This window comes from Rhinopithecus bieti, unplaced genomic scaffold, assembly GCF_001698545.2.
Source record: "Rhinopithecus bieti isolate Rb0 unplaced genomic scaffold, ASM169854v2 scaffold_36553, whole genome shotgun sequence".
NCBI lineage: Eukaryota > Metazoa > Chordata > Mammalia > Primates > Cercopithecidae > Rhinopithecus > Rhinopithecus bieti.
This window is the reverse complement of record NW_016815774.1, coordinates 534,873-553,403: the sequence shown is the minus strand read 5'-3', so window position 1 is coordinate 553,403 and position 18,531 is coordinate 534,873. Positions and strand designations below refer to the sequence as shown.

General features: G+C 41.7%; 2 protein-coding genes across 3 annotated transcripts in view; one reads left to right on the top strand and one right to left on the bottom strand.

The window, feature by feature from the left end:
- On the bottom strand, positions 1 to 501 carry LOC108516247 (histone H3.3-like). The gene has a single exon (XM_017853628.1). It carries the CDS (start codon positions 460 to 462, stop codon positions 52 to 54), a length of 411 nt encoding a protein of 136 aa, XP_017709117.1. The 5' UTR covers positions 463 to 501; the 3' UTR covers positions 1 to 51.
- The window catches only part of BLTP3A (bridge-like lipid transfer protein family member 3A), a 77,869-nt gene that overhangs the window by 5,710 nt on the left and 53,628 nt on the right, over positions 1 to 18,531 (top strand). Inside the window, exon 1 of one of the 2 annotated variants that reach the window (XM_017853626.1) lies at positions 10,990 to 11,089. The exons of the other annotated variant lie outside the window; for it this stretch is intronic. The gene's annotated coding sequence lies outside the window, so the exon portion shown is untranslated. Of the gene's footprint in view, positions 1 to 10,989; positions 11,090 to 18,531 lie in introns of those variants that run through there. 2 annotated transcript variants of the gene reach the window in all.

Genomic DNA, 18,531 nt, shown 5'->3' with positions numbered 1-18,531 from the left:
TTTTTTTTTTTTTTTTTTTGAGAATGAAATGTTTCCCATCATAGTGGATTCTTAAGCACGTTCTCCACGTATGCGGCGTGCTAGCTGGATGTCTTTTGGCATAATTGTTACACGTTTGGCATGGATAGCACACAGGTTGGTGTCTTCAAAAAGGCCAACCAGATAGGCCTCACTTGCCTCCTGCAAAGCACCGATAGCTGCGCTCTGGAAGCGCAGATCTGTTTTAAAGTCCTGAGCAATTTCTCGCACCAGAGGCTGGAAGGGAAGTTTGCGAATCAGAAGTTCAGTGGACTTATAATAACGTGTAATTTCACGGAGCGCCACAGTACCAGGCCTGTAGCGATGAGGTTTCTTCACCCCTCCAGTAGAGAGCGCAGTCTTGCGAGCGGCTTTTGTAGCCAGTTGCTTCCTGGGTGCTTTACCACCGGACGATTTGTGGGCAGTCTGCTTTGTATGAGCCATGGTACAGGGACCTCCTTACTTACCCCCTCTTCTCCTTCGCCTGGAGCTCAGCGAGCGAGAGGCGGCGCGGCGGCGGCTGCGAACACCGAGACGGGGTTTCATCATGTTGGCTGGGATGGTCTTGATTTCTTGACCTTGTGATCCGCCTACCTCGGCCTCCCAAAGTGCTGGGATTACAGGCGTGAGCCACTGCGCCCGGCTCTGAGCCTTAGTTTTCTTATCTGTAAAAGATGAGAAGGAAGAGGAATAATACGTATCTATTCGATTTTTTTTGGCACATTGGGGATAAAGTTTTTATTATAGTGCCTGACATATAAATAGATGTTTAATAAATAGTCGTTATATAACGAAGCCAAAGAAGTTCGGGCCACTGTGATGGCATGGATGACAGAAACCCAGCCGGCTCTTTTAAAAACCTATCAGGAGCCTTAATTATTTATTTTAAATGGTGGCAGGAAATGTGAACCTCAGTGATAGAGACATGGCTGATAGACATGATAGATATTTTAAAAACATGTTAGACGAAATTTAGAGGCATAGAAGATTTCAGCATTTCTTTTGGAGAATAAGAGAGCCTGACTGCAAATTTAGCCCTCTTAGTTCATGATGACTGCCTCCATTCATCATCTTGATGAGCACTGAGGAGCAGCAAAGATCTTACAGATCATCAGGGCCAGGCTCTGGTTGACAGTGAGGAATTCCAGGCGCAGAGAGGCTGTTACTTTTCCAAGGTCCACTTAGGTGGAAGCTTGTTGGACTAGTCACAACTTCAGGTCATGTTCTTTTCACATTAGATTGTAGTTATTATCACGTTCTTTTCCAAAATAATTATTTCATGCATTTTCTAGTAATAGTTAAATCCTGTGTTTGTTTCCCTTTCTCATTTTCTTGTGTTGCTTCAGAATAAAAGCACTTTTATTTACTTAGCAAGTATTTAATAATAACCCACTGGGCTAATAAGCACTTTACAAATCTTAAGACAATTTAGTCCTTGTAATAGCCCTATGAGGTACATATTAGGCATATTTTATAGATGAAGAAAGGAAGCACAGAAAAGTTAAATAACTTACCCAAAGTTGTAACTAGTAAGTGATAGAGAGATTCAAATGCAGGCATTCCAATTCCAGAGCTGTGCTCTTCAGCTACTCTGCTGCCATAATGCCTCTCATCTATTGAGTGTTTCAAACTGAACATGCTCATGTCACTAGCAGCCACCTGAAGAAACAATATTACCAGCATTTGAGAAGCCTCCCACCCTGCCCTGTGTCTCCTTCCAGTCATTACCTCCACCAAAGGGTAACCAGTGTCCAGATTTCTAACAGCATAGATTAGTTTTGTCAATTTTGTACTTTATGTAAATGGAATTATATTTATACTTTTATGTCTGACTTCTTTAGTGCAACATTTGTGAGATTCATATTTTGCATCAAGTTGTAGACTATTTTTCATTGCTGTGTAGCATTTCATTGTGTGATAATACCTCAGTTTACTTGTACATTTTACTGTTGATGGAATTCTAGATAGTTTACCGGTTTAGGGCTGTTATGAACAGTGCTACTAGAAACATTCTAGTACATGTCCTTTAAACAAATGTACACATTTCTGTTGGAAATATATGTAGGGTAGAATTTTTAGATTGTAGAATATGTATATGTTCAGCTTCAATGGATACACTAAACCATTTTCCAAAGTGGCTATACCAATTTACATTTCCACCAGAAGTGTGTGAGGGATCTGATTATTTTATATCCTTCCCAGTGCTTTGCATTTTTCATTGTAGCCATTCTGGTGAATGTATTTTTAATTTTCTTTCTTTCTTTCTTTCTTTTTTTTTTCCACTTTGTCTGTGGTAAACCAGGTCGGTATTTTATTTTGCTGTCAGTTCGGTTTTTAGATTCTGAGGTATTTAAAATTTTAGTCACAAGCAAATGTCAGAACCTTGAAAATGTAAGATCTTTTTTGGAGAAATGTTCATATTACAAAGGTACGATGAAAATAATTAGGGTTATTTCTGACCATTAACTACAACATTTCTTACTTGGATTGGATGTAATGCTCAGCCCTCTGTCAAAATGACCATCACGTAGATTAAGAGAAGGGAGGGGCTGTTCTCCAGGCATTTGGGTTTTTGTTAAATATTTGATATTTAGGCTACCCTGGATTTTGTTTGTTTTTTTGGAGACAGGGTCTCGCTCTGTTGCCCAGGTTGGAGTGCAGTGCCATGATCTTGCCTCACAGCAACCCCCACCTCCTGGGCTCCTGTGATCCTCCTGCCTCAACCTCCTGAGTAGCTGAGACTATAGGTGCCCACCACCAGGCCTGGCTAATTTTTGTATTTTTAGTAGAGACAGGGTTTCACCATGTTGGCCAGGCTGGTCTCGAACTCCTGACCTCAAGTGATCCACCCACCTCAGCCTCCCAAAGTGCTGGAATTACAGGCGTGAGCCACCATGCCTGGCCTAGGTTACCCTAGATAGTAATGAAATAGTTTCATACTTACTTTGTAATCTTGCCCCATTAGCATAGCATTTTATCTTTATTAAAGAAATGGAAATTTAAATAGCCAGGCATGGTGGTTTGCACCTGTAGTCCCAGCTACTTGGGAGGCTGAGGCAGGAGGATCAGATCACTTGAGCCTGGGAGGCTGAGGCTGCAGTGCGCTAAGATTATGCCACTGCACTCCAGCCTGGGTGACAGAGTAAGACCCTGTCTGGAGAAAAAAAAAAAAGTATTTAACAGCAATAAAATTTTCGAAGCAAATACTGTAGTATGTATTTGACATACAATAGCATAATATATGGTTTACAGTAATGAAAATTACCTGCTTTGAAAAATTGAGAAGCATATCAATGTAGCAGAAAGAACCAGGCTTTGGATTCCAAAAGGTGGCTGTGAATTTTGACTCTGCTACTTCTAAGCCAGACATTCAGCAAGTTTTTTAGCTTCTCCAAGTTTCAGTTTCTTCATCTGTAAAATAGGCATAATAACGCATAATGTTTTAGAGATTAGAAATGTATAAATCTCCTTGGTCCTGGAAAAGTATTCCATAAACAATAACCATTACTATTTATCTTATTAGAGTAGCTCAAGAGAGATGACTGTTACTTTTTGGAGATAATGCTTTTTTTTTTTCATCATCTTCAAGGTTATGCCAGACTTTTCCAGATGTCTAATTCTGTAGACATTTAGATATTTGGAAATTACATTTCTTAGTCTTTCAGTACAGAGAGGTTGAGATTAATGCTTTTGCATTGATGCTTGTGCAGAGAAGGAACCAAAGTTGTTCCTATTTATCTTTTTTTTTTTCATGGCAACACATACCTCAAGGAGGAAACTTTGACCTCAGTGTAGCTGAAATAGCTGAAATGTATATACTGGCTTGGGCCTTTAGAGGATTTACTTATACAAAGTCTAAGAAGATAACCTACTTTATTAGGGTAAAAAAAATATTAGAGGTTATTTAGGTACCCTTACCTAATGCAGAAGCTGGTTGAATAATCTGAGTATGGCATTGATTACTGAAAAGAAAGCTGAGTTCTTTATACCCACTGTAGTGTGTCCTCTAAAATAGCAGGGAATGTGTGTCTTGGCTGCTTTGAAATGGGAGAGTTTGAGGATGCATTGAGTGGGTGAAGTGGGAGAAGATATATGTAGTGAGAATGCATGGTTGGAATTCAGAACTCGGAGAACCTTAGACTTGGGGAGTAATGGCGGTTGTAGGGAGGGGAGGACAAGGAAATCCAGTTCATCCCATATCTTTAAGGGACTTTTTAACTCTGTGTGGTAAGGGCAAGTATTTGGTACTGGTTGTGAACACATATTAAAGTACTGGTGCTAAATACAGATAAATACTGGAAAAGAACATTTCCCAGTATCTATAAGCAGTAGAATCAATCAGTATCTACAGTAAAGCAGAAAACTAAAGTGTAAAATAATAATACATCTTAGTAGTTTAGGTAAAGGGTATGTAGTTTGTATCTGTCACAAAAATAAGGCATATATATATATGAAATCTTGGTTCACTGCCACCTCTGCCTCCCAGGTTCAAGCAATTTTCATGCCTCAGCCTTCTAAGTACCTGGGATTACAGGCACATGCCACCGTGCCCAGCTAATTTTTTGTATTTTAAGTAGAGATGGGGTTTCACCATGTTGGCCAGGCTGGTCTCAAACTCCTGGCCTCAAGTAATCCACCTACCTGAGCCTCCCAAAGTGTTGGGATTACAGGCGTGAGATTACAGCCACCGCACCTGGCTAGGCTTAGATATATTATAAAATATTTGTTGAATTGACTCTTGTTTCATTTGCCTACACAGCAATCTTTTTATATGTATGCTTGGTCTTTAGAGTGCATTGGTTATATGTAGCTTGGATTCCAGCCTATCGTTTTAAAAAATTGTGGAGGCATTGATGGCAATCAATGTATTTAAGTCAGACTTGACAGAAGTACTGTGTTACTGTGTTCCCAACAGTTTTTTCTAAGTTTGAAATTTGGAGTGTGTAGTCCGGTAGAAATAGTGATGTAATGTTGAATAGTTCCCTACATTAGCCTGCAAAAGCCACATAAGATTACTATATGAAGTTCTGGGTCTTGGTTGTTAGGGAACTGTACTTGAAGGAGCTGGGGAGAGGGGAAAATACTTTTTCCCCCCATTCCTTGGAGTAAGTTCTTTTAGATCATCGTATCTCATCAAGGACTGTTTTTGGTTGTCACAGTGATTGAGGGTTATGACTAGCGTTTGGTGAGTGAAGGGCCATGTCCTGCAGTACATGGAATAATCTCACATAAAGAAGCATTGTCCCTTGTCTTTTTTGACTTTTGAATGTCATTAGATGTTTATGTAGCTGAATCAACTGTATAGATTAAATGAACTTAGAATCTAACTCTATTTTACATAAAAGCACAAAGTATTGCACAGCTTTAAACTATGGTGAATATTTTAGGAAACTACCATGAGGGAAGATTGTTTTGAACTTTACCAAGAGTTTGTCACCATTTTGGAAAATGCTGTTACTCTTGGTATTGGAATCACCAATATGATAAAGTTATGTATGCCTGCATTTTAATTTATTTATTTATTTACTTTTGAGATAGAGTTTTGCTCTTGTTGCATAGGCTGGAGTGCAATGGTGCGATCTCAGCTCACTGCAACCTCTGCCTCCTGGGGTTCAAGCAATTCTCCTGCCTCAGCCTCCCGAGTAGCTGGGATTACAGGTGCCCGCCACCAAGTCCAGCTAATTTTTTTTTTTTTTGAAATGGAGTCTCGCCCTGTCGCCCAGGCTGGAGTGCAGTGGTGCAATCTCGGCTCACTGCAACCTCCACCTCCTGGGTTCAAGTGATTCTCCCACCTCAGCCTCCCAAGTAGCTGGGATTGCAGGTACCCACCACCACACCCAGCTTATTTTTGTAGAGACTGGGTTTCACCGTGTTGGCCAGGCTGGTCTTGAACTCCTGATCTTGGGTGATCTTCTCTTCTCGTCCTCCCAAAGTACTGGGATTACAGGTGTGAGCCACTGTGCCCAGCCTGACTGCATTTTTAGTAGTTCAAATCCTGGTGATACCACATTTGCATGCAAACATCTGACAACTCTGTCTTCTGGTACAGTGGTGTTGGAGCACTTACATGTTGAAATACAAATGATTTTATTGTAAATTATTTTCCTTTTATATTATACTTTGGACATTGCATTTTACTTTTTTTTGAAATTATGTAAGTAAGTAGATTATATTATATGTAAAAAAATCACTGAGAGACTGGGCACAGTGGCTTACACCTGTAATCCTAGCACTTTGGGAGGCTGAGGTGAACGGATCACTTGAGCTCAGGAGTTCCAGACCATCCTGGGCAATATGGTGAAACCCGTCTCTACAAAAAATACGAAAATTAACTGGGTATGGGGCATGGTGGCATGTGTTTGTAGTCCAAGCTACTTGCGGGGCTGAGGTGGGAGGATTGCTTGAGCTGGGAGGTCAAGGTTGCAGTGGGCTGTGATCGCGCCACTGCACTCCAGCCTGGGCAACAGAGCAAGACCCTGTATCAAAAAAGAAAGAATAATAATTTTAGTAACTAAGAGAGGCATTGTAAAGTTAAAAAAAATAAATAAATAAAGGAGTTGAGTCTGTTAGGGTTGAAAGCTGCTGACTTAGTATGAAATTTCTTTTGTATGAAATTTTGAAACAGCTAAAGTTTGCTCTTGTACGCTCTCTTTTTTCCCTACTATATGTCTCTTCCTCACCTCTGGAGGTCTCTTTTCTCATACCCCTAGTTGCTCTGATTTTGCCCTCAGTGCTTTGCTACCGTACCCCCAACCTGCTCAGGTCTGCATGCTCAGTTTCCCTTGCTTTTTCACCAGAATCCTCAAATCTTTAGGATATAAGATTTCAACTAAATCAGGAGGAAAAGTAGAGAACATATGTTGGAGCAGGAATGCCACCAAATAAATAACCAGATCTAATTCAGAATATGTCCTACTAGGTTTGCTCTTCTAAGCTACCCTTACTTTCACAGTTTCTGAATCCACAGATACTCCAAAAGTTCCCAGTTTGTTTTGTTTTTCCAAAATGGTGTCTGTGGCAGTGGGGACAGGACATGGGTCTGGGGAGCATGGTATGTATCAGTCATTTGAAAGTTGAAGAGTTCTAATATGTAGAAAATCCAAATGAGGGAATAAGTTAATCCAAGCTGACTGCTTCTGGTCATCTGTTTCGGTGCTTTCCTCAGCAATACTGAAAACATTCATTTTCCTTCTCAGATAAATCTTTTCTTTTCTTTCTTTTTTAAATGTTTCTTTAAACTTGGATGAAAGAAGGGGCTGCAGTTGAGGAACACATTTCATTTGAGAAAGTGTCTTCACAGAGGCTGATACGAAGTTAGAGGCCTTGCAGTATATAGTAGTATGTGTATCGTTTTGCTGAGCCTCAGTAAATCCCCACACTGTCTTCCTTTCAGGCAGGCTCTGGCTCCCTAGTCCTCTGAGCCCAGGTGAGGTTCCTTGTCTCTTTAAGGAAGGTTTGCTGCAGGAATATTGGATACACATCTGTAGGTAGTGTCTCAGCTCTTCCCAGATGCCTGGCCTGGAGAGTTCAGGTAGTGTATCCTTTTTGTCAGCTGGACCCAGACACTGAGCTACCTTTGAGGACTCTTGTTTTGGAGACTATTTATTCATTAATTATTTAGGCAAACTTTATTGCCCATCTGCCATTGGTTGCCAAGCAGTAAGAACTCAAAGACAAATGAGACAAGGTTTCTGTTAAAGGACCTAACTGCCAGTAGGTCTATAAGCAAAAAGCCCAGTAATGCATTAAGAAGTATCTGCAGAGCTGGGGGGTTGGAGTGGGGAGTGGCACAGACGGGAAGAAGGTGATGCCAGGCAGAGGGAGCCGCATGAACAATGGTACTGAGTTGAGAAGCAGCAGGGTGCATTTAGGAGACTGCGTATGGTTCTGTATCACTCGAATGTAGGGTTCGAGGGTGGAACACAGCTAGAAATGATATTGGAAAGACAGAAACTAGATCATAGAGGCCTTTTGTACTATGCCAAGACATCTAGATAGGGCTCAGCTTGTTCCCTGCTGCCTTCAGTTGCTACTGCCTTTGATCTGAGGCAACTGAAACATCTCCAAACCTCTACCCCTGTGTTGACTTTTTTAAAAGTCAGGGAGATTGTATGGTTTAGTCCAGGCTGCAGGTTCTTGAGCCAGACTGCCAGATTTTGAATCTTAGCTCTGTCAATTACTAGCTCTATGACCTGGGCAAGTTATTTAACCTTTCTATGCCTCAGTTTTCTCATATATAAAATGGCGATAATAGTAATCTTTTACATCATGAGGTCATTGAGAGAAATACATTAATTTAAAATGTATAGGCTGGGCACAGTGGCTCACACCTGTAATCCTAGCACTTTGGGAGGCCAAGGTGGGCGGATGGGTTGAGCTCGGAAGTTCCAGACCAGCCTGGGTAACATAGCAAGACTCCATCTCTACAAAAAATAAAAAAAATTAGCTGGGCATCGTGGCACACACCCGTAGTCCCAGCTACTTGGGAGGATCACCTTAGCCCGAGAGGTCAAGGATTTAGTGAGCTGGGACTGTGCCACTACACTTCAGCCTGGGCAATGGAGTGAGATCGTGACTCAAAAAAAAAAAAACAAAAGTATAAATATAAGCTGGATGGCTGGGCATGGTGGCTCACACATATAATCCTAGCACTTTGGGAGGCTGAGGCAGGTGGATCACTTGAGGTCAGGAGTTTGAGACCAGCCTGGCCAACATGGTGAAACCCCGTCTATACTAAACATACAAACATTAGCCAGGCATAGTGGCTCACGCCTGTAATCCTAGCTACTTGGGAGGCTGAGGCAGGAGAATCGCTTGAACCTGGGAGGCGGAGGTTGTAGCGAGCTGAGATCATGCCACTGGACTCCAGCCTGGGCAACAGAGCGAGACTCTGTCTCAAAAAAAAAAAAAGATAAGCTGGGTGTGGTGGTGCATGCCTGTATTCTCAGCTACTCAGGTGGCTGAGGTGGAATGATTGCTTGAGCCTGCCCAGGAGTTCAAGACCAGCCTGGGTGATATAGCAAGACCCTATCTCAAAAAAAAAAAAGAAAAAGTATAAAGTGCTTACAGCAGTATTTAGAATAAAGTAAGCAATTATTAAATATTAGCTATTTTAAAATAATTTTATTCTCAGAGCAATAGCATCCTTTTCATTTTCCTGGATGTTAATTTTATTTTATTTATTTATTTTTTTTGAGACGGAGTCTCGCTCTGTCGCCCAGGCTGGAGTGCAGTGGATCTCAGCTCACTGCAAGTTCCGCCTCCTGGGTTTACGCCATTCTCCTGCCTCAGCCTCCCGAGTAGGTGGGACTACAGGCACCCGCCACCTCGCCCGGCTAGTTTTTTTGTATTTTTTAGTAGAGACAGGGTTTCACCGTGTTAGCCAGGATGGTCTCCATCTCCTGACCTCTTGATCCGCCCGTCTCAGCCTCCCAAAGTGCTGGGATTACAGGCTTGAGCCACTACGCCCGACCTAATTTTATTATAAAACTTCTAGACTGGGCTTTTAAAATGTATTTATTTCTCTGTCACCTTTTTAAGCACTTTGCACACCTAATTATCTCTAATGGGAAGAGTGTGCCTTCTACCTCAACCTCACAAAGAGATTTATTTTCATATTTACAGATGATAGTCTTAAACTTGGTTTAACAAGTCTGGTTAATCAGACATATTAGAGTTAGTTTGCAATGTGTAGAAGAATGCAGATGGACTGTTGGATAGCTCATTCCACCTATTTGGCAATTGTCATTTATTTGCTTTGTATTGTTATCAAGTCATTAAGTATTAATTGAGCATCCTTTTCCTAAACTTTATGTTTGACATAGACTAAATTTCCCAGTTCTTGCTCTTAAGGATCTCATAGCCCTTAGGGTTAGAGACCTTTGTTTTTATTTTAAATTCTGTTTTGTATCCTCCACAGTTCTTTTATATGGTTTGAGGCCATTACCCTAGCCAGTTGAATGTGCTGCTCTCAGGTATGTGTTCGTGCAATCATTTGCCCAGGTGAAACAACTCAGAGGTCTGACAGGGCTTTTCTTTCACCACCATATGTAAAAGAGCTCATTTTGCGCAGTCTTTGCCTCTTAACATAAGCATACATGTTGGTCAAAGTTAAGGTCAGTTCTGCTCAGAAATTAACGACAGCCTTACTGTATGAATTTTCTTATCCTCAGTTTCTTCCTTGGGCAATTTTCAAAGATACATGCTACACTTCTCTAAATAGCTGTTTGAGGCAGTAACATGGATAACCTATTCTTTTTTTTTTTTCCCCTGAGATGGCGTTTTGCTCTGTTACCCAGGCTGGAGTGCAGTGGTGCAATCTTGACTCTTTGCAACCTCCTCCTCCTGGTTCAAGTGATTCTTTTGCCTCAGCTTTCCGAGTAGCTGGATTACAGGCTCCTGCCACCACATCCAGCTAATTTTTGTATTTTCAGCAGAGACAGGGTTTCACCATGTTGGCCAGGCTGGTCTCAAACTCCTGACCTCAAGTGATCCACCTGCCTTGGCCTCCCAAAGTGCTGAGATTACAAGCATGACCCACTGCACCTGGCAGATAACCTATTCTTATCCAATAGTGAATAACAAGCAATGCCTGTTAGTGGAATAGGCCTTCCTTTTCTGAGCAAGTACATTTTCACTTGGGGTAATCTAGAGCCTGCATGTAGGTTTTAACACTAGGAGTCTAATATTCACAGTATATCAATTATTATCCTAGATGTAGGTTTGGGAATTGTCAAGAAATGGAAGTAAAGGAAATTAAGGGAGCTGTTAGGATGACAAGAAATGTTCCTAACAAAGTGAGCCATGCCAATACGTGAGTCAAGAGATATAGTATCTTCAGGACTAGTGTAGGGAAAGAATTTGGGCCCTAACCACTATGGGAGCTGAATGGTCAAATAATTGAAAGCGGGTAGAGGGTTGCTATCTCTGAGATAGAGTCACTGAGGAGCTCTGAGTTCTAATTCTAGAATGATTACAGGTGTGAGCCACTGCACCTGGCCTGAAGGTATTCACTTCTAGGAAAGAAGACTGGCTCAAGCCAAACAGGTTATTAGGACTTGAGCTAAACAGGGTAGGTTTTAGCAAGTCTTTGTGCTTAGAGGAGGGAATTAGAATGTTCAGCAAGACTACTGTTGAGAATTAAGAAAAGAGAACCTCTGGGGAATCCTTGTCCTTTCAACTGGCCCAGTATTGGAATGGCAGTAAATGAGAGTGCTGCAAGTCATGGGCTAGACAGCTACCATGGGTGTGGGAAATATATGCAATGAGTTAGATTTGTTGAGAATGTAAATCCATATCATGTCTGTGAAAGAAATATGGGAATATCTGTCAAAATAGAAAATGTAGGCTGGGTGTGGTGGCTCACGCCTATAATCTCAGCACTTTGGGAGGCTGAGGTGGGTGGATCATTTGAGGTCAGGAGTTCGAGACCAGCCTGGCCGACATGTTGAAACCCCGTCTCTACTAAAAATAGAAAATATTAGCTGGGTGTGGTGGTGGGCACCTGTAATCTCAGCTACTTGGGAAGCCGTGGTAGGAGAATTGCTTGAACTCGGGAGGCAGAGGTTGTAGTGAGCTGAGATGGCACCACTGCACTCCAGCCTGGGGAACAGAGTGAGACTCTGTCTAATAATAAGAATAGAAATCAGTGGGCTGGGTGTGGTGGCTCACGACTGAAATCCCAGCACTTTGGAAGGCCAAGGTGGGTGGATCACCTGAGGTCAAGAGTTCGAGACCAGCCTGACCAACATGGTGAAACCTCATCTCTACTAAAAATACAAAATTAACTGGGCATGGTGGTGGGCACCTGTAATCCTAGCTACTCTGGAGGAGGCTGAGGCAAGAGAATCCCTTGAATCTGGGAGGCGGAGGATGCAGTGAGTCGAGATCGCACCATTGCACTCCAGCTTGGGCAACAAGACTGAAACTCCGTCTCAAAAAAAAAAAAAGAAAGAAAAGAAATCAGTGAAATTAAAAGCAGGGCAAACAGAGAATTAATATAACCAAAAATTGTTTTGTTTCTGGAAAAGATTAATGAATTTAGTTCACCTTTAGCAAGACTGATCAAGGAAAAAAGAGAGAAAACATAAATATTGTCAGCGGTAAAAGAGGGGATATCATTATAGATCTTACAGATGTTAAAAAGATGTTAAGGGATATTATGAACATCTTTTTGTTTTTTTTTGAAACAGAATCTCACTCTGTTGCCCAGGCTGGAGTGCAGTGACACAGTCACGGCTCACTGTAGCCTTGACCCCCTGGGCTCAAGGGATCCTCCCACCTCAGCCTCCCTAGTAGCTAGGACTACAGGTGCATGCCATCATGCCTAATTTTTTTATGTTTTGTAGAGACAGGGTTTCATCATGTTGCCCAGACTGGCCTCAAATTCCTGGACTTAAGAACCATCCTGCCTTAGCCTCCCAAAGTGTTAGGATTACAGGTGTAAGCCACTGCACCTAGCCTGAACATCTTTTTGTCAGTAAATTCAATAACTTAAGTGAAATGCACAAAATTATTTGAATAAAGGCTCATATAGTTTCATTGGTGATTTCTTTTAAACGTTTAAGAAATAAATAATACCCATTTTACAGAAATTATTTTAGGAAATAAATATTTCCAAACTTGTTTGATAAATTCAGCATGACCTTGATAAGGAAAACATGACAAAGATCTTATAAGGAAAGAAAACTTCAGACCGCCAGGTTTGGTGGCTCAGCCCTGTATTTCCAGCACTTTGGAAGGCTGAGGAGGGAGGATCCTGAGCCCAGGAGTTTGAGACCAGCTTGGGCAACATGGCAAAACTCTGTCTCTACAAAAAATTAAAAAATTAGTTGGGCGTGGTGGCACATGCCACTAGTCTCAACTACTCAGGAGGCTGAGGCAGGAGGATTGATTAAGCCCAGGAGGTTGAGGCTGCAGTAAGCAGCAGTTGCACCACTGCCTGAGCAATGGAGCAAGACTCTGTCTCAGAAACAAAAGTTTCAGATCAATATTCATTGTGAACAAAGATTAATAAGTTCTTAATAAAAGACAGTTGACCCTTGAACAATAGTGGGGTTTAGGGGTCCCAGTTGCCATGCATAGTCGAAAATCCATGTATGACTTTTGACTCCCCAAAAACTTTTTATTTTTTATTTTTTATTTTTAGACTGGGTCTTGCTGTGTTGCCCAGACTGGAGTGCAGTGTTGCGATCTCAGCTCGCTGCAACCTCCGCCTCCTGGGTTCAAGCGATTCTCCTGCCTCAGCCTCCGAGTACTGGAGTGTGCCACCATGCCTGGCTAAGTTTTGTATTTTTAGTAGAGATGGGGTTTCACCGTGTTGACCAGGGTGGTCTCCAACTCCTGGCCTCATGTGATCCACTTGCCTTGGCCTCCCAAAGTGCTAGGATTGTAGGCGTGAGCCACCGCGCCTGGCCCAAAAACTTACTACTAATAGTTTACTGTTCACTGGAAACCTCACTGATGACAAACAGTTCATTGACACATATTTTGCATATGTATTATATATTGTATTCTTACAATAAAGTCAGCCAGAGAAAAGAAAATGTTCAGAAAATCATAAGGAAGATAAAGTACATTTACAGTACTGTACTAAATCTATGCATTCCACAAGTTTACATCATCTGTTTACAAGATTAATCATCTTTCTGAAGTGGCAGGTACCGGAGCTGCAGATCTCAATCTATAGAACATATCAGACAGTTAAACTTTTCCTTATAATGTCATGACTTTCCTCTGCTTCTTGGGAGTATTTCCAGCATCACTAGTGGCATTTTGTGTGGGTCCCATGGTATTATTCAGGGTTTACAGTATTGCACTAAGCATCACGAAATGTACACAAGAACTACAAGAGATCACTTTTTTACTGCAATATGCAATTTATTGGAGAGACGAACTGCTCTGCTGAGATGACATGAGACAACATTTTAAGCAGATCCTCATAACACGTGAGCTCACTGCAGTATTAATAGGAGGTGGCTATAACATTATTACAGCAGTATAGTATGTACTACAGTTAATTTTATGCAGTTATGATTATTTAGTAGTTACTTGAGACAGGGTCTCACTGTGTCACCCAGGCTGGAGTGCATTCCACGATCATCGCTCATTGCAGCCTCTACCGATACTCCCATCTTAGCCTACTGAGTAGCTGGGACCACAGTCATGTGCCACCACGCCCAGCTAATTATTTCGTTTTTTTGTAGAGACGAGTCTCACTATGTTGCCCAGACTGGTCTCAAACTCCTGGGCTCAAGCAATCCTCCTGCCTGGACCTCTCAAAGTGCTGTGATTACAGGTGTGAGCCACTGTGCCTGGCCAGTTATCATTTAGTACTGCATCTTTATATTTGTTTACATTTCTCCTGACTGCAAATGGTGTCATGTATGGTCTGTAAGTATTTGTGCACTTAAGTTTTGATATATTTCAACTTTTTATAATAGATTTGTATAAACTTTAGGATAGTAAATGATAGAATAGACTAGTATCTACATATATTTTAGGCATTCATGACATACCTAACCTTTTCTTAATTTAAAAAATATTTCTAGGCTATGAGGTTTGTCTGCAAGTTTTTTCAAGTTGTTACAAATCTCCAAAAGTTTTTCCAAACTTTTATCAAATTTATTGAAAGTTAACACACACAAACGTAGACTGTACGTGGCGACATTGGCAGTCTAGAGAAATGCAAATAAACATTCAATATGTATGATGTTCAGGGACAGGGACAGGCTCATTATTGTTGACATGTCAGGTCTCCCTAAATTGAGCTAAGATTCACTGTAATCCCAATCAGTTTCAGCAGATTTTTTAAAAAACAGAAATAGGCAGGCTGATGTGAAATTTTATATGGAAATGAAAAGGACCTAGAATGGTCAGAATAATCTGAACAAATGAACACAAAGGATTTTTTAATGCTTAATATGAAGCTGCAGTATTAAAGGCAGTGTGGTATTGGCATGAATATATATAGGTCAGATGAACAAAATAGAAAGTTCAGACATGAGTCATAGCCACGTGCGATGGCTCACGCCTGTAATCTCAACACTTCGTGAGGCTGAAATGGGAGGATCTTCTGAGGCCAGGAGTTCAGCCATGGCAATATATTGAGACCGTCTCTACAAAAATGTTAAAAAAAAAAAAAAAAAAGGCCAGGCACCTATAATCCCAGCACTTTGGGAGGCTGAGGTGGGTGGATAACTTGAGGTCAGGAGTTTGAGACCAGCCTGGCTAACATGGTGAGACCCCCGTCTCTACTAAAAATACAAAAATTTGCTGGGCATGGTGATGCAGGCCTGTAATCCCACCCACTCAGGAGGCTGAGGCGGGAGAATCGCTTGAACCCAGGAGGTGGAGTTTGCAGTGAGCCAAGATCGTGCCACTGCACTCCAGCCTGGGCAACAGAGTGAGACTTCGTCTCAAAAACAAGCAAACAAACAAAAACTCAGTTGGGTGTAGTGGAGTGCACCTGTAGTCCTAGCTCCTTGGGAGGCTGAGGGAGGATCACTTGAGCTCAGGAGTTTGAGATTACAGAGAGCTGTGATTGTGCCAGTGTACTCCAGCTTGGGTAACAGAGTGAGACTCTAGCTCTTAAAAAAAGAAAAAAGAGTTAAGCCAGTCACAGTGGCTCACGCCTGTAATCCCAGCACTTTGGGAGTCCAGGGTGGGAGGATCACCTGAGGTCAGGAGTTCAAGACCAGCCTGGCCAACATGGTGAAACCCCATGTCTACTAAAAATACAAAATTAGCCAGGCGTGGTGGCAGGCGCCTGTAATCCCAGCTACTTGGGAGGTTGAGGCAGGGAGAATTTCTTGAACTCAGGAGGGAGGTGGAGGTTGCAGTGAGCTGAGATTGAACCACTGCACTCTAGCCTGGGCAACAGAGTGAGACTCTGCCTCAAAAAAAAAAAAAAAAAAAAAGACAAAAGATGAGCCGCTGTATGGAAATTGCACCTTAAATAACACAACAGTTAAAAAACCCAACATTGTAAACAACAAACGAAAATTTAGAAGGAAAGAACTTTCTCCTAAGAAAGGCATGTCATACTGTCATGCAGTGTTTTTTAGAGACACAGTCTCACTCTCTTGCTTAGCTGGAGTGCAGAGGCACCATCATAGCCCACTACACCCTCCAAGGATCAAGGGATCCTCCCACCCCAGCTCTTGAGTGGCTGGGACTACAGGCATGAGCCACTGTATCCAGCTAATTAAATTTTTTTTTTTTTTTTTTGTAGAGACAGAGTCTCACTTTGTTGTCCAGGCTGGTCTTGAACTCTTGGCTTAGAGCAGTTCCAAAGTGCTGGGACTATCCGTGTGAGCCACTGCACCTGGCCAATGAAGAAGTTTTGAGAGTAAAATCTATTAGGACAAATCTCTAAGATTGAATGGCTTATTCTATCAGATTATCTGGGATGAAATAGCATTAGCTATATTAGTGATTGATATGTTTTGTTTGGATGATGAAGAGAATCCTGCTATCCAAACCAACTGCTTCAGTGTTGTGTTATATCTTTGTTTAAAGAGAAGCCTGTGGTGTGGCTTAGCAGTGAAAATATTTTGCTGTAGATTTGGGTAGGAAGCTTAGAAGCCAAGGCTCTGGCTGTGATCACCTCCTCAATGGAAAAAATGGTGAAGGAAGCAAAGTGTATTTGTGAACTTTTTTATTTCTCCCAGGAGGGTTCAATTTCTTAGAGCTGAAGCCGCCTGACTGTTGCAACTTATTGACCCTATTATTCGCAATAAAAGATTCTGAATTACAGAGGGCAGGGTATTGTGAGAGTGGAGTGAATGCCGGGTTAAGTCCCATTTCTGTTATTTACTTAGTTCCATCTTTACCACTGGCTAGCTGTGAGTCTTGGGCAAGTCATTAAACTTTTTGGGCATTTGTTTCCTCATTGGCAAATGTAGATTTGGACTAAACAATTGTTTAAGATTCCTTCTAGCTCTGAAATTCTGAGAATCTGCAAATCTAAGAATTTTCACTTCCCAACATTGTGGTACATTTTCACAAAGATATCTGAGAGCCTTTCCCTGTCGTCTCTTTGGCAGATTGCAATCCTCTGGCAGAAATGAAACTTGATCAAAATCTGTTTTTCCAACCTGATTTCATCTTAGCTTTTACACTCTGTAACAGTAACAGATGGCCAGAAAATGTTTTCCCACATACTTTAAGTGGAATAAATAGCAGGCTGCCATTAGCCTTTTTAGCTGCCCTTGGACTCGGAATGATACTATCCTCAATTAGGAACACAAATGCTTTTTTTTTTTTTTTCTTTTTTTTTTGCCAGGGACTATGGGGTATAGAAAGAGAAGTATACAACATAATGATTCTCAAGAATTCAGTATCCGGTTGCAGTTTGTGAATTTTAGACTGGCAATTGAACGTGACTTGGAATAATTGGTTTTATCATCACATTGCTGCAGTTTAACCCAGTTGTACTCCATTATAGGCAGAGTTTGAGCTTTTTTTTCCCTCTCCAGGTGATGAGAGAGCTGAAACTTGGGCCTCTTGTATAATTCTCAGAGCTGTGGTTTCCTTCGCTGAGCAAACCTCCCCAACCCTACCCAACAACAGGCCCATTTTTTAAAAAGCAGGCCGGGCGTGGTGGCTCACACCTGTAATCCCAGCACTGGGAGGCCGCAGCAGAGAGATCACGTGACGTTTAAAAAATCTTTTATTTTTATTTTATCATTTTTATTTTTTGAGACAGAGTCTTGCTGTGACACCCAGACTGGAGTGCAGTGGGACGATCTCAGCTCACTGCAACCTCCACCTCCGGGTTCAAGCGATTCTCGTGCCTCAGCCTCCCAAGTAGCTGGGATTACAGGTGTGCCACCATGCCCAACTAGTCGTTGTATTTTTAGTAGAGATGAGGTTTTACCACGTTGACCAGGCTGGTCTCAAACTCCTAGGCTCAAGCAATCCACCTGCCTTGGCCTCCGAAAGTACTGGGACTAGCAGGTGTGAGCAACCGTGCCCGGCCATCTTTTTTTTTTTTAAACCTATTCTTTGGTATTGCTCTAAAATGCAGGCAAAATCAGTTAAAGAATTCTTACTGCCTTTTTTGAGAAGCTCGAATAAGGCAGTATCCATTTTTTGTTGACTCCTAAAAGTAAACTCATAGGTGAAAAAGCATATATATGTTATGTCATTATTACAGTCACAGGAGAACTGCTCATGGTGGCCCAGCAGACGTGCATGCAGCATCAGCAGTCCTTCGAGTGCCTGAAGAACTCTTGGTTATTTAGTGTTGTTCAGCTTTTGGTGATTACTTGCTTGTATTGTTAATCTTAGACCTGATGGCACAGTATCCTCTGTGGTCTCTTGTCAGCGTGTTGCTAGAGACTGGGTGTCACTGCTGGAATGGTGGTAAATTAGCCCTGGGCATACTTAAGAAAAAGTTTGTTAATCTGGTTGAGTTGGTGAAGTGCAGAAAGGTTTTTGATGGAGTTACACTATTAACTTTACCAAAAAAGTTTAGATGTATTCCTCTTACACAGGTTAAGCAGTCTATGG